Raw genomic sequence first — 26,663 nt, 5'->3', positions numbered from 1 at the left:
AGTAAGAAAAAACCTCTACAGCGCAGAAAACCGTTTTCATTTTGGTGAATTAGAACGGAAGCTGTAGCAGTTTATGTCATCAAAATCCCCCAATTTTTGAACGTTATATCGTTTCACTTGATTTTTCATCATCAATATCATGAGTAAAACTTCAAGAAAACAGAATTATGTATGTATTTTGATAATGATTCCCATAGCCCAGTAAAATTTCCAACAAAAAAATATGACACTCATGTCACAAAGCTCCCATTTCTCGCTTTTCATATTTATAAAAAGTGCTTTATGAGAAAAAGAAGAGAATGCCTCATCACATAAATAATAGTAAATTCTAATCAAATGGCAGAGAAGCTCAAATAGTTGATGCAGAGCTAAGGTGGACGGTCGAGGCTCCGTAGCCATGAAGAAGGTCAAAAAGTAAAAAGAAACGATCAAAGAACGTGAAAAAGAACACAACTGAAAGTTAGCGACACAACCGCAAGAAAGCATATTCAACCGGTGTGCCCTAGAAAGTAGTTCACCAATTGTTTGCATCGCTTACTATGCAAATGATGGAAGACGAAACGATGCTTTGTGCATAACTTCAAAACAGCATAAACCTTAAAGGTTGACTTGCAACAAAATTCACATTACAGTTATCCCACGACCAAACAAGAGTGAAACGATTGATTGGGAGAATTATGATAAATGCACATGTGCACACAACTCCCGAAAATTATCCGTTAACGGCTGTCACTAAACCCTTGCAACGAAATCCTATCAACAAATTTAACTATTTTTCAGTAAAGTCGTTTAAGTATAATAATGATACAAAACGCATATAAACCTATTTAAATATGTTACCAAGCCTTTGAAAGGTTACCGCAAATTCCTAAAACTAACCCATCTGATCGGATTATACATAAATAGACAGATTTATTAGGACGAAAATTGTCACAAAACGCTTGAAAAGCTTCGTTTAATAAAAGTTAAGACCGGAAGTTGAAACGCCGAGCGACAGAGAATAGAACGATTAAAGTCTTGCCACAAATCGCCACAAAACACTTGAACAGCTTGGTTTATTAATAGTTTCGACCGACCTACGAAACGCCAATAAAGCCATGCGACAGATAGTAGAACTGTTTACTGTGTAGGCCTACTGTTTGAGGCGTAGACCGTAGAGGCGTAGATTTACGGATACGAAAATGTGGTACACAGTTTATCAGCCTACGTTTGTGTCCAATTACCAAAGGTTTTTCAAATTATCTAGAACATCAGCCAGATTTCTTTACATCTTATCTACAAGGTAGGGCATTACTATAACGCCCTTTTATGACAAGAATATTTCTTTATTTCACTCCAGTTTGCATAAAACTTCCAGACGCGTAAATGCCAACGCTTGCACTCTGTTACATATCGCTGTCAAAACCGTTCTACATTCAACACAACCAACTTTCAGACTGTATATTACAATATATTTTATTTTTAATATTGCATTTCAGAGATATAATAAACATATTTCTTTATTGTTGGCATTGTTGTTGTTAGTTAAATTACGTACAGTAGGTTAGGTCTACAGCTTGAATTAATATTTATTTTATTATTGTAAAACATAAGTTTGAGATAGTTAAATATTTATTTTATTAATATTTATTTCTGTTACATATTGCTGTCAAAACCGTTCTACATTCAACACAACCAACTTTCAGACTGTATATTACAATATATTTTACTTTTAATATTGCATTTCAGAGATATAATAAACATATTTCATTATTGCTGTTGTTAGTTTAATTACTTACAGTAGTTAAGGTCTACAGCTTGAATTAATATTTATTTTAACCAACAACCAACTTTCAAATTGTATATTACACGGCAGCTTGCCATTTACTTTTAATATTGCATTTCAATATAATAAGAGATATAAGAAACATATTTCATTATTGCTGTTGTTATTTAAATTACGTACAGTAGTTTAGGTCTACAGCTTGAATTAATATTTATTTTATTATTGTAAAACATAAGTTTGAGATAGTTAATTATTTATTTTATTAATATTTATTTCTGTTACATTTCTCTTATTTATATTGCGCCTTTTTAGAGTCGTACTCCCTCAAATTTATTTTATATCATCTCAAACAAGTCTCATTTACATTATACTCTGTCAATTCCTGCTGAGAACTACTTTTTCAACAACCAACAGTACCCTTTCTTTTTTCCATTATTGCTTTGGTCGTGGGCTGTATGACAGTGGAATTTCTAGTTTAGTATCAAAAGATTCACCATGTATTACAAAGTTTCCATCAACTGAGAACGTACTTAAAACAGTACAAATTTTTAGAAATGAACATCATTTTGAAGTTCTAAGCTTACAGAAAACAAAGAAAGAAAGAGAAATAAAATAGAGTGAATAGTTCTTATGTCATGATTGGAGTACACCTAGTCTGATAGCCTGATAGTCTGATAGAGTGTGTATATTTATTATGAATAGAAAAACAGCAAGTTTTAGGGTAGTTCTTTTTGCTGATGATAAGAAGTTTTTTAGCTTTGTCTGTTTTTGATCTTTCATTATCAAGAATTTAAATCAGCGTGTCATTAAATCCTAATATCTTGTCGGTAGTCAATTTTTATTTTTTCCAAGGTCATATGTATACCTTCAGGTCGCCTCAACCTTTTTGTTCAAATGCCCTCAGTATTCCAGCCATATTTCAAGAGATAATGTTCCTTCAAAGTTGAAACTTTGAAATTAAACTGAAAGCGCATCATGCACAGAAAGACCAAAGTTTACTTATCCCAGTTAAACTGGAAGTGGAAAAAACAGAGCAAATCCCTGCAGCTGAGTTTTTCTCTCTGGTGAGGATTGGGAAAACTCCGAATGAGAGAATCTGGTGAAAAAACAACTTCTCAAAATATTTTGAGCCCAGGCTTCAAAGTGTTTACTATTAACAGTTAACGCGTTTACAGTTAATGTTAGAATTAACATTAACTTTAATGCTACAAACGATGTGTTTTGGTAACCTTTTTGAAATACACAAAATTCAGTTAATTCAACTGCAAACATTTAAAGTTATAATTAAAAGTCCAGGCTTTTACAAATGATCAAGTTTGACTTCGGTGCATCCAGCTGCTCAATGTATCTGATATGAAATTGAAAGATATTCATTTTGTCTTTCTTCTGTTTGTTATCTGCCAATTTACATCCTATGATTGTAGCTGGTTATCGATGCCGGCCATCGTATTGTCATGCCAGGGATAGTAGATGCGCATGTACACGTCAACGAACCAGGCAGGACTGATTGGGAAGGTTTTGAGACTGCGACAAAGGCAGCAGCAGCAGGTGGTATAACCACCATCATTGACATGCCACTGTAAGTATATAACTAGATAACGATGAACTCACACTAAACTCTAGTAGATTTTATTCGAAAGTATCAGAATTTTTCTATCATTTATGATTGTTTTTGATGTTTGAGGTAATCTGACTGCCAGGGTGTTTCAAAATTAAAACCGAAAAAACCCTAATCATGATTAAAATGCTCAAATTTAACGAAAGTATAATTATGACATTTATAGTTGCAAAGAGACTGACAGAATAGAGACACATAACGCTGCAACTTGAACACACTAGCTAAAATCTACTATAGCAATGATAACAACTAGTGACATCATTTTGCAAGTATTTTGCTTCTGAGAATTTTAACCACGATCAAGTTTTGTCAATTTTAATCTTAAAACATCCTGGCAGTCAGATCACCTCAAACATCAAAAACAATAGCAAATGATAGAAAAATATCTATACTTTCTGATAAAATCTACTAAGTCTTTGTGTACGTTCTTTTTTAATAATTAAAAGACAGAACCTTACATTATTATAAAATATATTATTATAAATACTTTACAAATACATACATTATTCTCGCTAGTACTCTGGTAGACCGGTGTGCCGTAAGCGATCGTCAGGCCTAGTAGCTAACTGCACAATAATTCTAGCTGTACATCAAAGTGGTTGATTGGTGCAGGTGGGAAGTTGCTCTGCCCAGCTGAAGGCTGCGTGTTTGACTCTTTTATAATGCAATTTTGTTTTTTATTTTTATTTTTTGATATAAGAAAATATCATTGTCAGCTGCTTTAACAACCTTCCACTTAATATCTGTTCTCTTACCAGAGAACAGATATTAGGTGGAATATTGTAATATATTAGGATATTAACTTGTTTTTAGTGGTTAACTGTTGCCCTTCTTTTTTATAGTTTAATTATTGTGGTATGGCATAGTTTGAAAACATTTCTCATTTCTATTTTAAGTAAAATTATTGCCAATAAATTATATATATATACATGTATATATATATATTTATACTAAGAGCCATGTCCATCCGTTAAGTCACTCGAATAGCGTTAGGAAAAAAGATTCTGCACACTTGTATTGTACTCGGATATACCAGTTTGGTAGACAGGCGCAGGAACCACCTTGCCATGCTATGGAAAAATTGTGGACATACCTACTACACCTGCCAATCTTTCATGGTGCACTGGACTGCCCTTGTCCCAGTGATAAATAGTAGAGCTGCACAACGATTATAAAAATTGATCGCGATTAATAACTGGTGTGAACCAGTTAATCGTTGATTAATCTTAGAATCAATCTAGCAAAAACCTGCATATTCAAAAAACAAATAATACAGCAACATATAGATTAATTATATTTTAGACAATTGTTACTAGTAGTACATGTTATGTACAATGTACATAAGTTACAATGTAATAATTATTATGAGTGAAAACTGTCTATGAAAGTCTATAATTAAGTCAGCCAAGAGTTGAGGCAGCACAGTTTATTCCCATTATCTGAATAAAGAGATGCCCTCTTCCTACATACAATATTGTCAGCTTTAGAGAGTAGCCGCTCACAGGAGACAGGAGTGCCAGTAGTCAGTAGTATTAGCAATTGTCTGAGACAGCTGGTGATGATTTCTGCCGGTAGGATGATAATTAGTTAAAATATATCTTAATGATGATGTGCTGTGGTGGAAGGACAAATTCTTTCTGGCATATACTGCACTTCGATTTTTTGTTTATGCTTCCAACATTTTACAGAAATGCGCTACCTAGGGTGGAAAACATTTTTCTGCTTTCATGTTCCAATAAAGTGTCAATCCTATATTACTTATATTCTGAAGCTGAAATATGATTATGATTTTTTTGAAAAATGAAAATACATGTATAATTTACTTGAGAAAGTTTTTAAAAATAAACAAAAATAAACTGTAAGATACGTATTAAATAATACTGAAATCCCTTTTGTTACTATTAGCCTACCTAGAAACATGTTCAAACAGCTAACAACATCGCTGCTTACAGCTAGATCGGCACGGCGCTTGTGCATTGTATTGTATAAACAAGTTTAACGGCGAATCACTGTGTTTTCATAGTTGAGTGCAAAGTAATTGTGGTTGTAATTTATTGGTAAGAAAGTGTTGCTTGTCATAATATTTATTTGTTAGTAAATTAAATGGTAGTAACCTGCTACGTTAGTATTACTAACGTATGGTACTAAACAGTACAAAGGAAAGGAACCACATCAAGATCATCACCTCGGCTGCATTTTGATTGAAGATTAATTGGCCCAGCTCAGTTAATCGTTTATTTGTATTGGTCGCCGTTAATCGTTAAATTAACGCGATCATTGTGCAGCTCTAATAAATAGTATCTATGTTTGTTGATATTTCTATATCGTTGGCTGTTGTCGGTCCATCCAATTAGATGTTTACTTTTGCAGTCACAAGGTGCAGAGAATAAAGGCTGGTACAATTTTTTTGAGGCTTTTGTTATGCCTGATTATCTCAGTCAGAACATAAGTTATGGGTTTGATTCTTATACTGGTCAATATTTTACTTAGCTCCTTAATTGTATGTACAGAATTTTGTGATATGAGGCCGACACTCCAATACCCGCACAAATCGACCACCATACCGCATTGTGGAATAATGATGCAGATACAGGGCACCCTCACCATACGATTTCAATTTGTTCCAGGGTTGGCATCATAAGACGAAAACTTTGTAAAGAGGGTATAGAAACCCATTGTAAATATCTAATGCAAGCACACCCAGGTAAAAATCATCAGAAATTGATATACGTACTTTACATATTGAAATTAATAACAGAACAATACATTAAACTTAATAACTATAGTTACCTACAGAAGCTTTAGTGTATTTAATTGTTATGATCAGCAATAAAATGTAACGTTACGATGAAATATGTACAGTACGTACATATTACAAGGCAGACGTATAAGATAAACTTTGAATTTAACTCGAATAAATATAGCTTATTAAACATATATTTAAAGCTAAATTTTAGTATGCGACTATGCTTCAACTTTTTCCTCGGCTAAAATTTTATCACCTATCTGTTTCCGATTTTGTTTGCACAATAATTGATAACTAATAATGCTGAACTGAGCAAGATCGACCATTGTATCTCTTTTATTCGTTGTTAGAGGAATTTCGGCGATTAGCGCATCGACATATTTGCTATTTTGACGTCATCCGCCACCAACTGCCAAACTGGAATTTCGAGAGAAATTTTCATTGATTTCGTATGCCGAAAAATATTTCATATATTGAGGGTGAAAAATCAGTGTGTTTTACATCGCAAGGCAAAAAAATTGTATAATAGGGTCATCATAATCCGAGGATGCGCTATATTTATTACACATGGTGATCATCTTTCATGGCGAAACAAATTGCCAGGGTAATAATAAAATAATGAAATTCTTCATTACACATCTACTTATTTGAAGAGACTTTGCGTAAGGTGTACGAGACCATGACCTCATGTGTCTGTGCATTTGTAAGCGTGCATTTATGTATGTGTATGAACGCATGTGTCAATACAGCACTTGTACGAACATTTGTAGTAACACTTGCATTGTTTTTGAGCTCATGTAAATAAGTTCTTCCTACAGAAACTGTGACCCTGTCACAACCTCAGTTAAAGCCTTGGAGAAAAAGATTCCACACGCACAGGCTGAGAATCGTGTTAACATTGCATTCTGGGGAGGAATCGTACCTGGAAATCAGGTTAGATAAATTTTGACCGGAGTCTTGCACTCTGCATTGCAATTTTGTTATTTTATACAATCTGTTGTTGTTTACGAGAAATTTTAGTCTAAAAGTGAAAGTTCTTAACATATTTCAGATCATTCCAAAGAATCAAAACACTTTGAAAATACTATTTTTTTCAGTACACGAGCACTGATAAACTAAAAGCTGACTCACAATATATCACAATATGTCAGCGTTAACCACACAGTACCTCGGTGATCGCTTGTAATAACATTGTTCACTCTTTCACAAACATATCTGTGTTTTTATCGGCAAATATTTAGCAATATAGTGATCTCATCACACAATGCTGCTGTGGAAATGTTGAAATACTAGCCCCGCAGCAACTATCATGAAGGGAAATATAGATTAAGCAATCACTGACAGCCACTCACCATCCTTGAAATGGGGCACCCTGCACAGAATGCCGTGGATGCTCGACAAAATATTTGGAAAGTTTGACATCTGTAATGTTTCTCGACACATCCGTGTTACATCGGCGATGTCATCAGTTCGCAGTACATATAGTTGGCCGATAATCGTCAAGAGGACAACTCAGAAATAAGGCGATACAGCGCGAACCAGCCTTAAGGTATCACTGCAAGAAACTGTTTATGGAGTTCTGGTGCACCTAGATGGTCTAAATTTCTGCCACATGACTTTGAGTACTATGAACGAATCAATCAAACAATAAATACCATAAATGCTTAATTTATTATCTATTGAAGGCAGTCATTCAAACATCCATAGCCAAACAGGAGGATTTGGACCAATTGCAGAACTTTTTAATTTTTTTGCTAGTATATCAAAACCAATTTTTAAATTTAGTTTTTGAAATGCAACTTTTAGTCTTATCGTCAGGTGATTAGTTTTATAGTATTCAGTCTGCCAACACAGACTTTTGTCAGGTCGTCGATAGATCAATTACTGTGTTAGCCGAGTTTCACTGAAAGTAGCATATATAGGATAACTCCACTTTTACTGATACCCATAGGACAGACGAATGCTTATTGATATCCTCAATCTATGAAATATATTTTTGTAACATTTTGCTCAGTATACACAAAGGAAATCTGACAGCGGCCCTCCTGTGATTGGTTGGGTGGCAGCATATGCTTTTAGTCATTTATTTATTGCATTTCTACTAGGAAATGTTCTTAAAACTGTATATTTTAAATGAATTTAATAGTTTTATACTTCAAAATCTTCCTTGACTTGAATTCCTTAAAACTTTAGTAAAACAATTTTTTGTTGTTGTACAGTAATATCTTGAGATACAATTATAATTTTGTCGTATCATCATTAAACTTTCTATGCCTTTCTATATTTATTATACTATTATTACTGTTAGCTTTTTAAGATACAGAAAAATTAAAAAAATATTTTTACAAAAACTTGGACAGTTTTCTGAAATTTTCAAACTTTGAAGAATTTAAATTTTTGTAATTTTTTAGGTTTTTTAAAATGCTATGTTCTGTCTAAATTGTGTTTAGACATCAAGGTTTACATGTACATATTTGTAGCAGTACTCTGAAACTGCATTCACTGTACAGTCATGATGTTCATATTTAGGATAAGCTAAAATCTCAATCCTAATAGATTAATTGCCTCTTCAGTTACTTGCTCTGGGAAGTCTGATAGAGCTACTTAACTCTTTCGCTACCGTAATCCGATGTATCGGTTATCGCGGTAATAAAACTACAGACCGTAAGCCGATGAATCGGCTTGTTATTAGTGTTTCACTTTTCTTTTTATTACGAAGCCTACACATTAGCTAAACCAATAAAATTTGGTCTCCAACGAAAAACCTTGTTGCCAATCATGTGCAAACAATCAAAGTTCTTTTTGCTAAGCGATTCCATTTCTAATCATTTTTCAAAATGGGAAAACCAGATCGCTTTTGTCATGGCAATAAAAAATTCACCATGTTTGTTCAATGCAAAAGAAAGCGTCATACATCTTTTGGGAGTGGGATTCACTAAACATTTTTATACTTTTCTTGTAAAAAATTTTGTTTTGAATAAGATGCATTTTACAGTGAAAAGAATCTGCGTTTGTTCTTGAGATATCGCATAAATACTAGCAGTATATCGAATTTCCAAAAATCTTTTTGAAATAATCTGGTCAGAATAGCGATGTTAGCGCAGTAACGAAAGAGTCAACAAAAGTTTTTCCAGTAATAACTTTTGCATGTTTTAATTTAAATGTGACAGACATTTTCAGATTTTTTTTCTCTCCGTTTAGCTTTGACATAACAGAGCAATTCAAAGGCTGCTAACTTCGCATTATGTAAGCTTACACAAAAGCATCTATAATATATTTTTATGTTTTTATATTTTTAGAGAAGCTAAAATTGGGAAATATTGCATATATTTTTTTGCAAATTTCAAATGAGTTTGACAAGAAACAAATTAATGAAAATTAACCTTTTCTGACTGGCAAGTTTTCTTGATAACTACACAAAATATATGTGGATAGTTTGCTAATCAAGAAAAGTTATATAAGATATCTCATATCGATAGACAGGCATATTAAACTCCTCAAAAATGCATTATTGACATATGAGCTTTAGTAGGGGAAGATGACATATATCCGTAACCATTTTGTAATTGTTTCTACGAGACTATTAGGGAACCTTGAGCAATTTTTGCATAGTATTTACACAAAATACTATGCAAAAATCATAAATAATGCTGTCATAATATATTGGAATCTATGAATAGCTCTATGAATTAGATCTATGAATCGCTCTTAAAAATAAACTTACACAAAGTTTGGTAGATTTTATCAAAAAATATCGTTATTTTTCTATCATTTGCGATGATTTTTTTTATGTTTGAGGAGATCTGATTGCCAGGATGTTTTAGAATTAAAATGAACAAAGCTTGATCAGGATTAGAATGCTGAGATTAAGCGAAAGTGCAATTATGACAACTATAGTTGTTAAGAGACAGACAGAATAGAGACACATAACACTGAAACTTGAACACAATAGCTGATATCAACTATAGCAACTAGTGATGTCATTTTGTATATATTTTTCTTCTGAGCGTTTCTGTTGCAATCAAGTTGTGCCACTTTTAATCTTGGAGCATCCTGGCAGTCAGAGCACCTCAAACATCAAAAAATAACTACAAGTGACAAAAATATACTGATACTTTCTTATAAAATCTGATAAAATCTTTTGGTGACCAAATCGATAGTTGACAGAAATTTGGTTTTATCCCTAGTTCAAGCATGATGAACGACTGCAATTGACTGTTGAAGATACTGCTAGCACCCAACAAATATTTTGTTCACTATTGAGTTCTTGCCATAACAACATAATATTGCTTGTATTGGTAGCATTAAACTCATTAGCAATACATACATCTGAAGATTTAGGTGGAATGATATTATAACGGTGATTACATTTGTGAAAAGATTGTTTCCATGGCAAATATTAGGTTATTTTGAACAAGGTTTCTCACTGTCTTGAGCAACAGAAAGGAATAGCGTAACAATACCTTGTCCAGAGTATGAGAATTTCTGAGTGAGTCAAGTAGGTAGGCTGTTATATGACTATAATGGCGAGAGTTAATGATTGTCATTGGCTGTTTTACTTCTTATCATTCTAATAACGTGAAAATTACTAAAGTTTTTTTACCTTGCAGCCTTAGCCAGTAGCCTTAGCAGCTTTTATCGAGCTGTTTTTAACACTTTCTATTGCCGTAAATAGCCAATTGCAGCTATGAATGTCCAACCCGTGAGCTCACAACTCCAAAGTTGGCTTTATAGTTCTATTCATTCTTAATAATTAAAACAAGAAAAGTTTTAGAACAGAAAATTCACATGTCTTTTTCGTTTAAAATGTTATCACACTCTTCTATCTTCCTTATAAAAGGTTGAACAGACTGTTTTTGGCTAGTAAGAGTGCTGTCATATTTTATCTATGATTGATAGTCGATAGCAGGCGACATAAATCGTTTGTCATTACACTCGTGATTTGATTGATGTGTACTTCATGATTTGGTCACTCTTACATCAGCTTTACTGTTTTCTGATTTACTAGATATTTGTCTAGACCTAAAGTTTCTAATGAAGATGAAGTTTTTAAATAACTACTAGCGTGACACGTTCAGCAGGTGCTTTTAGGCCTCCAAAGTAACCTTGAGTGCCAGCGAAATATCCTGTTACTACCAGCAGAATTGTTCTTGCTCCTGTGCGGACCTTTAACATTCCTTTCTCACCAGCATGTAAGGCACTGCATTGGAATTTTTTTAAATAACATCATAAACAACCAGTATATAGCTGTGCATTGTTTTAGTCTGAGATCAAGCCTATGATAAATAAGGGTGTGAGGGGGTTCAAGGCGTTCCTCATTCACAGCGGAATAGACGAGTTTCCTCACTGCGCTGAAGCTGACCTTCGAGCCGCCTACCAAGAACTTCGGGGAACCAAGTCTGTGTTTTTGGTAAGTTACCCAGCAGATCTCAAACTAGGTCTGAGAACTAGGCCTGATCTCTGAGAACTAACCCAGCAGATCTGAAACTAGGCCTGATAACAGTCACCTTGTTAGACTGAATCAGCAACAAGCTGTGGTTAGCTCACACATGTAGAAAGTTCAGGGTCATTAGGACTCAGAACTGCGAGCATAAACAAAAGTTCGCTAAAATGCTATTACAACAAAGGTTGCAAGCTAAAATCATAGTTTTGTTCAAAACAAAAGTCTAGCCTAATATTCAACGGCCATTTACTGCGAACGCTATTTTGCAAGCTACAATTTATTGCTATGGAAAACTGTAAGGTAGAATAACTGATCTACCTTTATTATGATAATAGCTGTGTTTGTCTGTTTATTCGTCTGCCTGTCTGAAGCTGCGCTTACAGTTTGAGATAAAATGTAGTTTTCAAAAGGATTGGATCTCATGACTTTTTTCTTGGTCGCGGAACACTCTACTCTAACACCTGGACCAATTCACCACCTTCCAACTTTTCAGAGTTGCGTAGGTGCGTATTATCTGTGCTTTGTTGACACACCTGATGAGCTTTCACTGAACACAAGACTATCAGGGTACTGGCATGTGTCTGTGCATAGAGTCAGGTTTATAATTATTTAAAAGTGATAGTTTCACGCCTGGTTACTTTACAATTAGACCACTTTATTATTGGATATGTTCCTGGTTTAGATAAAAAGCTGCTTTTAGAATTTTGGTATGCTATTTTCTTAAGACAGCCTAGACAGGGCTTGAAGCTCTCAGAATTTGGACACGATATCTGAAGTATGCTTACTTCAGATGTTGTGTTGTGTGCTGAGACAGAAGGGTGCTCATGAATGATTGTTTGAAAATTTTATAAAACCCTTGATTTAAACCATAACTGTCACGTACATCTTTTATTGTATTTACTAGGTAAACCAGACCCACTGATTCCGATTTTGTACTCAAAATAAAGATTAGTTCTCTAACTTTCAGAGTAATGAAGGCTTTTTTACACCGTTTTAATATCGGTCTCGAAAACAACACGATCGACACAACAAGCTCCGCCCATAAATACATGACGTAACCTAGCTTTTTAGGAACAGAAGTTACGTAGGGATGTTTAGACCGATTTAGAATAATAGATATGGGTGTTTTAAAATCCGTTTATATCTAAATTCAGCCTTAAAAATAATCTCAGTCTTTTCTGAAAGGCAGATAAGCTGTTTACATTGCATATTTAAAAAAGTGCGATAACAACGCTAGCTTGCGATAAAACCGCGCCTTTTGAGCTCACTTTTTTCGGCTTTCGGCATATTTAAACATCATGTAACAAGCTACAAGCAGTTTTAAAAAGTTTATATACGTTTCATAAAAGACTGCGATTATTTTACAGGCTGGATTTAGATAATAATGAGTTTTAAGACACCCATCTCTATTATTCTAAATCGGACTAAACATTCTTAACTTCCGTTCCTGAAAAAGCTGGTTTCATCATATATTTATGAGCGGAGCTTGTAATGCCGATTTTGTTGTTCTCGAAACGGATATTGAAACGCTTTAAAAAAGCCTAAATGACTTTGAAGGTTAGTGGACCAATCTTTATTTTGAGAACAAAATCGGAATCAGCGTGGCTGATTTACTTACAACATACGATAAAAATTGTACGTGACAGTTATGGTTTAAGCTATAATTAAATTACTAAAAATCAACAGTTTGAACCAAAATTTATTATTTAGTTCCGAAATCAAGTCCATTGCGGTTAAATTCGTCTTTTCTTGTCTTGAAAGTTTGCATTGTATCTTATGATGGAAACTTGAACGAAGATTAAAATCCAGAGATTGAACACAATATTTGGCTCTGACCAGGACAGATAAGCGACCATGAGTGGTTGCTTTTATCTATAAAGCATTTTATGTTTTCTAAAATATTTGAACTAACATTTTAAATCAAACTTTATTTTATAGTTCCACGCTGAAGTCGACTGCGGCAATACGGCTCCTAGTGACTCAGAGAGCAAGCATTATAAAACATTCCTTGACATGAGACCCGAAATCATGGAAGTTGAAGCTATCAAACTTGTTATCAAGCTGTGCAAAGAATATCAGTGAGTCTGCTTCTGCATACAAACATAAAGGCAGCTGTGCATGTCCGATTTTGCTACCAACTTGTTGGTTAATCTAAGCTGCCTTCCATTTTATGCTTTTAGATTTTCTAATCCAAAATCTAATATTTTGGAATACGCCATTCACTATTTTTCTATGATGCGCATGATTAACAAATTTGAACTAATCCGCAAGATAACCGCATCATGGAAACAATTGATCCACAAGCTAAGCGACTTTTGCGATTTGCAAAACTTTATCTAATCCATCATGCTTGCGAATAATGGAAACCGCACTTGTGAATGATGCCCATTAAAATACCGCGCCAGCTATTCAATTTTAAACATTTTCAACACTTCTGTTGTACTTTCTCGGTTGAGTTTCACGCGTTCGACGCTAACTGCATTGCTAATTATTAACTTTTGCAATTTTTTACCTTTTTCCAACAAGGCGTTGGAGTCAATCCGCATCATGAGAATATCCATAGAAACACTTGATTCGCATGATAACACAACTCCAAATCTGCACAATGCGTTTCATAGTGATCTGATTTCTAATCGCCTACCACTCAAAATCATAAAAGAATTATGGTAGCTTTCGGCTTGACTGCCGTAGCTGCCGCCATGCGTTGAAAGATTTCTGATGAAGCAAAGATCCGACTTGTAGTTTGGAGTGTAGGTCTTTTTATCGAATACAATCAAAACTAAAATCAGAAAAGCTAATGAAATGCATCAGAGTGCAAGTAAAATAAAATCGAGATTACAAGATGCAATAATAACAGTGAATGCAAAACAGCAACTTATGGAGATTAACCTTTGACATGAAAGCCATTGCGTAAACACACCTTTTTGGTTCTGTATACGCTGGAGTTATCAATAAATGGTTTATGATAATTAAAGGGCTTTAAAATGTAATCATCTGATGGCTATGAACAAGTTATAAAATTGAAAAAGTTGCATGACAATGCGTTCAACGCAATGCACAGTTTTTTGTAGCGAAAGCTTCTATAGGAGAGTTATTATTGTTTGCTACTGCTGTTGTTTGTTATTGTAACAAGGAAAATAAAAAGTATTTTTACAAAACAGATATGATCGTGTCTTGCTACCTTCTGAGAAGAATCATTGGGTTTACAAGCTAAACTACACATGATCAGCATCTAGTCTGTCACAATACCCAGCTATACACAAAAACTTTTTATATTAACATCGTTATGGTAGACTAATATTCTATTTGTTAGTATAAAGCCTAAATTTTATAATTACCGTAGGCAAGGGATTTCTAATCAGATTGGAGCCCATTAAAGATAAATTCGCACAAAGTTTTAATAAATTTTGTCAAAAATTATCGATATTTTCTATCATTTGCAATTGTTTGCTTGAGATGACCTCCTTGCCAGGGTGTTTCAAGATTAAAATCGACAAAACTTGGTCGTGGTTACTACGCTCAGTTCAAGCAAAAGTACGACTATGACGTTTATAATTACAAAGCGATCGACAGAACAGAGACATGTAACACTGTGACTTGAATGCAATAACTGATATCAATTTTCACAACAATAGCAATTAGTGATGTCATTTCACACATTTTTTTTCCGAGCCTTCTACCGCGATCCAGTTATATTTTAATCTTGAAACATTCTGGCAGCCAGAGCACCTCAAGCTATTGAAACAACAATTACAAACGATAGAAAAATACCAATTCTTTCTGATAAAATCTACTAAAATTTTATACGTAAGTACATCTTAAACAGCGATTAAATGAAGTTTTGGAGATTCATCAGAAAAAGCCATAATTCCACATCTTTATAACTAATTAAATGTTTTTTTGAAACAATAACCAAATTTTCACTTAAAGGTTGACTTGCAACAAAATTCACATTACCGTTATTTGGTATCAAAAAATTCACTATGTCTTGCTCTGCTGTGTTGTAGGGGCCAAATATGTGGAAATGTGATTACAAGCTCTTAAAAGCTAAAAAAGGAACAGTACACACGAGACTGCCGTAGATTAGAATCTCTTTCCAAAACGGCTTAAATGGGATGTAGTTGTACAAGATGGCTTCTGTTTACACTTTCACGCAACCTCATTCATCGAAATATTTTCACAAATATACTTCACGCATTCGATAAAACCATGTCTATTGTTCTTACATGTCTATTTCATCATCGTTGTAAAGCTGTCATTTTGAGCACTGGTATCTCAAAACCTACCGTAAAAAATCGTTTAATTTTTTAACCTTAGCTTGAAGGAGTGCATATCATCCTCTGATAAACATGACAAGCCTGTTGGTCACCTGTGATAGTCAAAAAACGCTACAGAAATTATTTGCGCTGTTTGGCAGGAGGTATGGGTCACATGATCAGATTACAACTAGACAATTAGACGAAGCCAAAACAAAACTGTAAAATAGCGAGCGTCTATATTTGGTAAGGGCTCTTCAGTAAAACCCGAAGTGTTTGTCATAAACTAGTGCTACGAGAAATTTTATATTGGGCCTTTTATCGGCCTTTTAATTTATGTGAGAACATCACGTGACAAAACAATGACCAAATGTAATGACTATGTCAGAGAAATAACTTGATTTCAATCCACGGCGGTTTCGTGATGGCGGCGATTAACTGTTCGTTTTTGAGCTTTTAGGAGCTTGTAATCACATTTCCATGTATTTGGCACTTACAACACAACAGAGTAAGACTTGGTGAATCTTTTGATACCAAATAACTTTAATGTTAGTTTTGTTGCAAGTCAACCTTTAAGAATGCACCTGTTCAGTATATGCTGTTAGTTAGCCAAAGCTGTGACATTTTAACAATATTAGTCTACTATTATGGCCGGGCAACAAACAATTTCTGTGTATGTTGAAAAGTTTTATTGGATTCGTTTTCAGGTCATCGATAGATCAATTACTGTGTTGGCCGAGTGTCACTGAAAGTAGCATATAGAGGATAACTCCACTTTTATTGATACCCGTAGGACAGAGGAATGCTTTTTGCTATCCTCAATCTATGAAAGATATTTTTGTAACATTTTGTTCAGTATATACATGTAAATAGGAAATCTGACAGCGCCCTCGTGTGATTGGTAGGGTGGCAGCATATGCTTTTAGTCATTTATTGATTGCATTTCCACTTGCACATGTTTTTAAAACAGTATATTTTAAATGAGTTTAATTTAATTGCTTTATACTTCAAAATCCTTTTCGATTTGCATTCCTTAAAATTTTAGTACAGCTATTTTTTGTTGTTGTACAGTAATACTTTGAGATACAAGTGTCCCGAGTTTCGAGAAATCTGACATATGAAGAAGATTCTGAGCAAAGCTTTGTTTTGAGATATGAGACTAATTTGAGATACGAGTATTTGAGACAGTTTGTGATAGAGCCGCTAGGTGGCCGAGTATGCGAAAGGTTGCTTACGAGAACAGCGTCAGTTGGTCGTTCCTGTCTTTCCGGATCACGAAACCCGGCAAAAAGCAGAAGTGAACGCAAATCTGAAAGCGAGACAAAAAGACCCCAACCGGAAGAAAAAAATTGCAACAAAAACAAAATTAAAATTAAGTTTAGTGTAAGGTTAAAACTTATGTTTAAGTGTGTGCATAGTAAGTTAAGTTTTTTTAAAATTAAATATAAAGTTTATGCTGTGTAAGGCCACTAGAGTGGAGCATAGTGAACAAACTGCTGTCATGTTTTTGTCACACCACCGTTATTCACTACCGTCTGTCTCAAAAGTAAAAACTATTTACAATAATGCCACATTTTATTGCAGATCATAACAACTAGGTAAATATTTGTTACTTTGTGAGCATATGGAGTGAATTAAAGCAGTTAAAAATATGTTTTTCCTTTGTAATATCCGACTTTAAGGTGTTTTTTTCAGAAAGTGGGAACAGATTAATTTGTATTGAATTTGTAATCGAACTTGCCAGACTTGACACTACGTTATATTTCATTTTTTTGCATAATGCAGTGCAAAAACTCCACATAATTTTTTTACGTTTTCTGAAGTTTACAATATAGAAGGTATACCCTATAGGGGCGTCTACTGTATAGAAAAAATATATAGGAAGGTCAATTTGAGGTACGAGAGAATTGTCATACTAGTTCGGTCTCGTAACGCATTAAGCTCGCATCTTGAGGTATGGCTGCAGTTCTCTGGTATTCTCTGTATATGCTCATAGTTTTTATAACTATCTCTAAATATTGAACGAATGTTGCGAAATCTTCAGAATATTATTTAGCTGGGAATAATTAGCCGATTAAAAGCTATACAAAACCTACCAATTACTCAAACTCTCTTTCATGACTAGTTGGAGATCTTCTATTATAGGGTTCGATCACACATCGTTCATCTCTCAGCGGCGTCAGCTTTGCCAATTATCCGACAAGCCCAAAAGGAAGGCGTTCCTTTAACAGTAGAAACTTGCCACCACTATTTGACCTTGGCCTCTGAAGATGTGCCTGATGGTCAAACTGAGTACAAGTGCTGTCCGCCAATCAGATCTAAAAAAAACCAGGTCAGTAGGCTACAAACATTTGAATTAGAGCAATAAATTGAAATTTACAAAAAAGTTTAGTAAGTTAATTTTTAAAAAGGTATGTACCAAAATATCTAAAAAGAACATATTGTAGATCGGGGTACACAATAGTTCTACACATATTCATAAACTTGGAGTTATCTTCCACACGCTGCTTCCAGCAATACGCTGCCAGACACAGTATTTACTCTATTGATGTTTCGCCAAAGAATCCAATAAATTAGTTTAGCAATTACTAAATGAGTTTGTTATAAGAGATGTGTTGGGTTATTTTAGCCTGAAAATTTTAACATATCAGTATAGATAACGGTCTGCTGCTTAGCCTGTTACCCACTTTAAGCTGCTGATACTTGACAAAATTCATTGTGTACTACAAAAAAATCAAAAGCTGCCATGATTCTTGTAAAATTGTGGGCCGTACGCGATTTGAGTTCAAATGTCTCATTTCCCCAATCGTCCAACAATATATATAAATCTGTGTTTGTCGGTCTGTCGTTCAGGTGTCCAGTTATGGCGATTAAGTTTTAGGAATGTAGAATCCACTTTGCAGTGGATTTGACCACAGAACCTCCAGGTTTGCAGGCAGATGTTATTGCCACTAGGCCAAGCGGCTGCATTGTTATACAATGGAATAATTAAGGTCTTACTAATTACATTATTAAAATACATTCTTGCTAAAATATTATTGGTTAATTTCTTACTAGCGCGCTTGAACACCTTTATTGTTGGAGAAATCATTACGCGTAATGTAACGATTATGGAGCTGGCTTCAGACATGGCTCTTGTTATAGTGAAGATTTAGATTAGTTTAAATTACTAGCTCAAGCTACTCAAACTCATTACAGGCTACATTGCAATACAACAGAGTAATTGTTGTCATACTCACACAGGTTGAATTATGTTTTGTTTGAAGTGCTTGCAAAAATACTGTTAGTTACTATGGGCAGGCTTGAAGATCATGATTGTGACAAAGACCATTACATATGCTGTAACGATTATTAAGCTGGCTTCAAGCACGGCTCCCATTATAGTTAAGTTTTAGACATTAGAAGTTGCTCAAAATCATTGAGTAATTATTTCATTACCCGCGTGATGTCGCTCATTTACCTAGTGTCCTACAAATGAGAAATCAAAATTGTGAAGAGTGTCTGATTTAAATTTAAATTTCTCACATGTACCTTGATTGGATTACTCTTAAAAGTACCTTCTACATGTAAGGGAGTCGAAAGAGCCTTGATAGCCTCCAAGATAGAGGAAGGAAGTATATTACACTGTAGTGTTTGCATCTTAAATTTTTTTTTAATTGATTGCCACATAAGTTTGTTGATTCGCTTGCTTGAGTATTATTTGTCACTACAAAAGCAGTTAGATGAATTCAGTTGTTACATGGCCACTCCGGAGAAGGCTGGTTTTGAGCGAACCAATAAGTGGGAACTTTCAAGAGCACTCTTGTAACAAGCTTCTGCATTGAGCGTACTGCAACTGTAGCAGTCTCTCTTTTAGAGAAGCAAAAGTGGTGCATGTCGCTGCTCTTTGGTTTGTCGGACACTTATGCTAATTATTATTCCTCACTATGAGTGAGCAACTAAATTTTCAACAGTCAACAAACAGTAAAATATTATCAGTATGTTATTACAACAGGAAACCAACTAAAATGTAAGGAGCAACAACTCCAAACATTGGCAATCAATATAGTTTTATGTTTTTCACATGTTTTGCTATGTAATGCTCACACTTGAGCAAAATTTACTTAACTAACATCATGGCCAGCCATATTCTGGTTAGTACGGTTTTGAGCATGCCTTCTTTAAAAAAAGTTAAAAAACTTGCTGCTGTTAACTAAAAATCACATCACATCAACTCTTTTGCTACAAATATAATTTTTGTACTGAAACATATTGTAATTAAACATTTGGCCAGACAAAATTTGGCAAATGTGCATAAAAATTCTCATAATTTTTAAAACAAAAAGTCTATAAAACATATTGTGATATTAATTAAATTAATCTGCATAAAACTTTACATCGGTTGATGCTATAAAAAAGCTACAAATGGATTGCAAAATGAGCTCCGACACTTTTTTGATCTCACAAGTTGAATATGTTCTGAGTCAGACAAGTTATCAATAGTATTATTGTTGCTTATGTCATTATTAATACTAATAAAAATAAAATCATCAGCCTCAGTAGTACTGTTGTTCAATAGATAAATTGTCAGCATTCCATTGATCTGCATTCAGTGAAACCTCAGTAACTGTAATGTGTCTGACACGGCCTGTCATTGCCAATAAGAAATTGCGATAAAAAATAGTTTAAGCAAAGCAAAACTAAACATTGGGTGAGCTTTAAAAAGGCTTTTTATTGGTTCAAAGCATGCGAATGGTTTTTACCTTTTGTTTAAGAACAGACATGATAGGCTAGTATTTTAGCAATTCACTAATAAGAAACATTTTGTACAAAGCCTACTAACTCTTCAGGAGGCGGTTCTTAACAATACGTAAATAGTACGCAAAAGATCGCTTGTGGTGCACAAAGAGTTGAAAATCAACGATCTCTGAAATAATTAACACCGTTAACTAGTGCGAATTCATATGAAATTTTATTCATTTTCATAATAGCTAACTACCAAGTCTTATCTGTTTATGTATGTCTAAGCAGATATATGTTCTTATTGAGTTGTTTTGTTTTCTGTCATTTACTGCAAGTGATTATAAGTTAATATTTGCTTTAGGAAGCACTGTGGGAAGCCCTAAAAGATGAGACAATCTCCATGGTAGTCTCTGATCATTCACCATGCACAAGCGATCTGAAAATGAAGGAGAAGGGAGACTTTATGAAGGCCTGGGGCGGTGTAGCTGGCCTACAGTTAGGTTGGTTTTAGCGTTATGTTGGTTCATTTATTGTAAAGCCTAGGAGTGGTAGTGAGTAGACTACATAGTGACGTCTAGGGGTTTATAGTCAGTTTACAGCCAAAGAAAGAAGTAGTAAGTAGTAGAGAGTAGGTGGTAGCTAGTAGAGAGTAGGTAGTAGCCAGTAGAGAGTAAGTAGTATCTAGTAGAGAGTAGGTAGTATCCAGTAGAAAGTGGGTAGTAGCCAGTAGAAAGTAGGTAGTAGCTAGTAGAGAGTAGGAAGTAGTTAGTAGAGAGTAGGTAGTAGCTAGTATAGAGTAGAAAGTAGTTAGTAGAGAGTAGGTAGTAGCTAGTAGAGAGTAGGAAGTAGTTAGTAGAGAGTAGGTAGTAGCCAGTAGAGAGTAGGTAGTATCTAGTAGAGAGTAGGTAGTAGCTTGTAGAGAGTAGGTAATAGCCAGTAGAGAGTAGGTAGTAGCTAGTAGAAAGTAGGAAGTAATTAGTAGAGAGTAGGAAGTAGCTAGTAGAGAGTAGGTAGTAGCCAGTAGAGAGTAGGAAGTAATTAGTAAAGAGCAGGTAGTAGCTAGTAGAAAGTAGGTAGTAGCTAGTAGAGTAGGTAGTAGCTAGTAGAGAGTAGGTAGTAGCTAGTAGAAAGTAGGTAGTATCCAGTAGAGAGTGGGTAGTAGCCAGTAGAAAGTGGGTAGTGGCTAGTAGAGAGTAGGAAGTAGTTAGTGGAGAGTAGGTAGTAGCTAGTATAGAGTAGGAAGTAGTTAGTAGAGAGTAGGTAGTAGCCAGTAGAGAGTAGGTAGTATCTAGTAGAGAGTAGGTAGTAGCCAGTAGAAAGTGGGTAGTAGCCAGTAGAAAGTAGGTAGTAGCTAGTAGAGAGTAGGAAGTAGTTAGTAGAGAGTAGGTAGTAGCTAGTAGAGAGTAGGAAGTAGTTAGTAGAGAGTAGGTAGTAGCTAGTAGAGAGTAGGAAGTAGTTAGTAGAGAGTAGGTAGTAGCTAGTAGAGAGTAGGTGATAGCTAAGATATTAGTTTTCGGCTTTGAATAAACAATGGCCTATCACGATGATCAAAAATGGAGTCGTATGTATAAACATTATTACATTCTCAGTTTTTTATCATCGCTAACAGTGTCAGTACTTTCAGCAGTCTATTACCTTTTACCTCATCTACCTATTCTCATTAAAGCATGCTTCTACAGGTTTTTATTGCTAACAAACCACCAAGGTTTCCTTAGGGAGGTTTTGGATTTGTAAATCCTCAATCTATATATAGATAGTTCAAAGTTTGTCATCTGTTTTCTGACGCCGTCTGTCCTTCGATATGTGTAGTTACAGCTATTAAAATTTTAGAATTAAAATTTTGCTTTCTGCTGGATTTGAACTCACTTATATTGTGATCGCAGGTTTGTTACTTACACTCTTACTGCTACTTACACTTTTCCTACATTACCTGTAGAGACATACTGCCTGTGTACATACTACCCTTTGCCATTTTCACTCCCTAAATGACGTATTAATTGAAACTCTATGAATTCTATTACTCCATGAAACACGATGCTTTTTGGCGTTTTCGTTAACTTCAATTTCTGTTTTTTTTGTAAGGTTCAATTGCTAAATCGCGGCGAAAGTCAATACTTTTCACGTAGACTGATGTATTATCTTGAATAAGAATGGCCTCTACATTCTCTCACCGTTCAGCCAGACAAAGACAGTCCGATATCTCATTTTTACCTTTGTACCAGTACCAAGAGGTACTCATATCGTCATATTCGGAGTTTTGATGGATAGCTTCTGGTGGAACAGTGACCTTTTTTATTCACACACACACTTCTATGCAAGAATTGTTACTATTAATTCAACATTTTCAAGATTTTTATTTTGTTTTCTCAGTTTGTATTAATTGTATCATAACAGAATCATTTTTTATTGTAATCATAGCAAAACAAACTTAATTTAGCTATTACATGTTAATTATTTCATTTTCACATTTGAACACTTAATTTGTTTTATTTTGTTTCTTAATTTATTTGATCTGCACAAACATTTTCTTTTTGATATGAAGTGTGAAAGTTACAGTTGTTTGACAAAGTTTAAAAACTTTTCCAGTTGTTTACATCTCCTCTCTTAATTTATTTTAACTACACAAAACACTTCTCTCATGATATTTAGTTTGAAAGTTAAATTGCAAATGTTGTTACATTTTAAATACAAAAAAACTTTCTGTTCAAGGTTCTTTTTATTACGCCAGCAATGTTGGGTTGTACAGATAGTCTTTACTATAGCAAGAGCCGTGTTCATCTATTTGTCTGCCCAAAACCACTCTAAAGTGTTAGCGAATAATATTGCCTTTCATGGAAATTAAAATTTGACACCCTGCTTTGCAGACCAGCATGTTAACTACTATACTACTGGGCCGCCTCTAGTGCTGCACGATATCTTTGCCTGTAAATTTGATTATTTGGTCTCTAAATATATCAAATATCGAATAGTGGAGATGTCTTCTTTCGATATATAGTGTTAGGCTTTAACATGAACAATATAAAAAGATATATGTTAATATTGGTTGAAAAACAGGAGTTGTCCTCTCTTTACAATAAGGAGAATGGACAACTCAAATTTTGCAAAATAAAATAAGCCGATATTTCGATAAAATATCGGCTTCGATATTCATATCGATTGGAAAACTGACCCAATATAAAATCATCCACTAAAATATATCGTCACATCGAATGATATCGCTTTATCATGCAGCACTAGCCGCCTCACCACTTCATAGGATAATTATGCACATAGATTTTTCACACTGCACTAGACTGCCAAGCATAAACTTTATGAAAAATATAGTTTTTATGAAAAATACAATTTTTAGTAACATATACAGGAAAAATACAATTTTTTATGAAAAATACATTAGTATTTTACTTAATTGAGGTAAGAAACATATTGGCTAGAGTGTTTTGACTGTTGATAATAGACTGTTGATAACGAACTGTCGATAACGCATGGGTGTTAATACATCTGTAGAAGCAATGCTTCACGATCTTTCTAAATATTATTATATTTATACTTGATAACAAATACATGGGTTGGCGGCTTTTCGCTGAAACTCGCCTGTAGATAACTTTGAGTTTATAGTTACGTGTAAGACTAAATGATTACTTATAGCATACTCTATTCTATTACAAATATCTTCTGTTGAAATTTTGTTACACACTACAAGGCTAAATGATAATTATGGCGTCACATTACAGAAATAGCATCCAAGTGTTTTTTTATTGTAGGACATACATGTACATGTACTTTTGACACCCCTTTTATAGTTATATTATTCTTAGTGTATTGAATATAGGCTCATCCAAAAGCCAAGACTCTGATGTATTGAAATATATGATAAAAAATGATATAATTAATGTGCTTTAAAGAATTTGAAATTGCCATTAATTTTCAAATCAAATCTTTACTATCATAGCGTAAACCATCATTATAAAAGACTCAAAATTTGATGTAATTAGTTCTGGCCAAAGAGAATAACAAAAACATGAACTTTTATAGGCTTGCCACTCTTCTGGACAAGCTGTCGCAAACGAGGTATTCCTGTAGACAAATTGGCGGAGTATATGTCGGCCAACACAGCTAAGCACGCTGGCCTTATGCGAAAAGTAGGCAACAATGCTCCAGGACTGCGAGGGGACTTTGTTATCTTCGACCCTGATCAGTCCTTTACCGTGAGTTATGTTCACCTGTTCAATAGAATGTTGTTGTTTACAAAGGTTTAGAAAACAGTGCGGACACACAATCATTAGTTGGTTATCACTTTCTGTATAATGCGGTTGTGTTCCTTAACCCTTTGAACCCTGATGGCTTGTATTCTGGCATTACGTAATGGGTGTTAGAAACCCTACGGTCATTATACCGGCATCCACATGGCTCTGTTTACAATTGCTGTTTCTACGTAACAACTTGAACCAATCTAATTAATTATTGCATAGGGTGTTAAACCAGAAATTGTACTTAAATTTTTAGCCATTTTAAAATGTCTTCCTTCGTTATAATAACAGTTTTACTGAGACGATGTCGTAGAAAAATGTGATATGGCTCGTTTGTTGGTATGTGACAGATGATTGTGATGCAGATGAAAAATTGTGTAATACTGACTATAACTTTGCAGATTATTTTGAGTCATAAAACAATGAAGAACGTGTCACGATGTCACGTATCATGAACGCTCAAAGGATATGTTGTTACTAGAAAGATTTTAAGAATTTGTTAAAATCGTGTGAATTTTTATGGTTTTAATCCAGAGAACTGCGAAACAAATTTTTTTATATTTGGTGAAATTTGCTGTGTGTTGTCGGATTGTTTTACCAGTGTTCTACTAAATATCGTTGAATTATGAGCATGTTTAGTTATATTTGATAAAAATTTCAAAAGTTCATGTCTTTTGATAAATTGCCCAAGAATACTGACGCACATTGACAAGGACGGCCAGTGTTCAAAGGGTTAACTCAACTAAAATCAACTGACTAGAGTGAACTCAAATTACAGAAGTGCGTATTACAAATGCGATGCAGAGATAATTGTAAAACCATCATGCTATGCTAAAATGGTCAATAACAACAACATGTAAACAGCATCAATTTGTGAATTGCCTTTTCAACATTACCCTTGTTGAAAGAGTTGCCTGTCATAAAATTATTATTTTTACTTTTGAAATTTCAATTATACACTAAACCTCTGATTTTATTTTATTTACCTTGGGTTGAAGAAAATGAAATAAGTAATTTCAGTTTTTACCAGATGTTGATAGTTAAAAAAGTATATTTAATATTATTTCATAGCGATTGTGAAGCCCGTCATGTGGCTGTTAACAATGACGAATATCATCTACTGTTTTTGCTATACTATTATTTGTTGATAGGTGACAAAGGAGATGCTGCATCACAAAAACAAGTTATCACCATATTTGGGCATGACCTTATATGGTGTTGTGGAGACGACAATAGTTGGCGGCGCCGTTGCCTACCACCGAGAGACAGGTTTTCCTGGTGATAATTGTGGCAAAGTATTTCTTACATTTCCAGCAATGTAAACGGGAAACACTTTGGAGCCAGATCATTAGCTTTTCCAGCATCATTAGAAGTACAAATGGCGGCCTAGGTCTATCGTTAGCTAACAGATCCGTTTCACTCCACGTATGGTTTTACAATATGTATAGCGTGACCTTTATTGGTCAAGAATAAAGACATTTTTCATTGCCAGTTTTAGTGATGTTTATGTTACTAAAGACACACCTATAATGTACATTTACATGCTTGATTGCTAACAGGTATGTAAAATTGCACTCTGCACAATAAAATCGTTAATAGAAGTCTATGTTTGCTGTCCTATGATACCAACTAGAAACCTAAAGGATTTTTACTGAAGTGGTCAACATGTGGCAAGAGAAGACAACTTTAATCCCAACTAGTCAAATGTTCTGGGTTGCACGGGTATTCAAAAACAGCTAATAAACAGTTCCAGTTAATGTAGTTGCCTGCCACTTGCTATTAGCCTGGCACATTGCCAAAGACTAATTTGAGTACACTACTAACCCGATTACTAAACTTACGAATATGAGTCGTGAGAGCAGCTTT

At 34.4% G+C, this 26,663-nt stretch overlaps 1 protein-coding gene across 1 annotated transcript in view; it reads left to right on the top strand.

Annotated features, from left to right (window-relative positions):
- The window catches only part of LOC137408367 (allantoinase, mitochondrial-like), a 36,899-nt gene extending 10,496 nt beyond the window's left edge, over positions 1-26,403 (top strand). Inside the window, exons 3-10 of the mRNA XM_068094868.1 lie at positions 3,190-3,344; positions 6,948-7,062; positions 11,393-11,539; positions 13,511-13,650; positions 17,974-18,160; positions 20,912-21,050; positions 24,583-24,755; positions 25,949-26,403. Coding sequence (XP_067950969.1) covers positions 3,190-3,344; positions 6,948-7,062; positions 11,393-11,539; positions 13,511-13,650; positions 17,974-18,160; positions 20,912-21,050; positions 24,583-24,755; positions 25,949-26,119 — 1,227 coding nt within the window. The 3' untranslated portion in view covers positions 26,120-26,403. The remainder of the gene's footprint in view (positions 1-3,189; positions 3,345-6,947; positions 7,063-11,392; positions 11,540-13,510; positions 13,651-17,973; positions 18,161-20,911; positions 21,051-24,582; positions 24,756-25,948) is intronic.
- Positions 26,404-26,663: the final 260 nt, after the last annotated feature.

This window comes from Watersipora subatra, chromosome 11, assembly GCF_963576615.1.
Source record: "Watersipora subatra chromosome 11, tzWatSuba1.1, whole genome shotgun sequence".
Classification (NCBI taxonomy): Eukaryota; Metazoa; Bryozoa; class Gymnolaemata; order Cheilostomatida; family Watersiporidae; genus Watersipora; species Watersipora subatra.
This window is presented reverse-complemented; position numbering and strand designations above follow the sequence as displayed.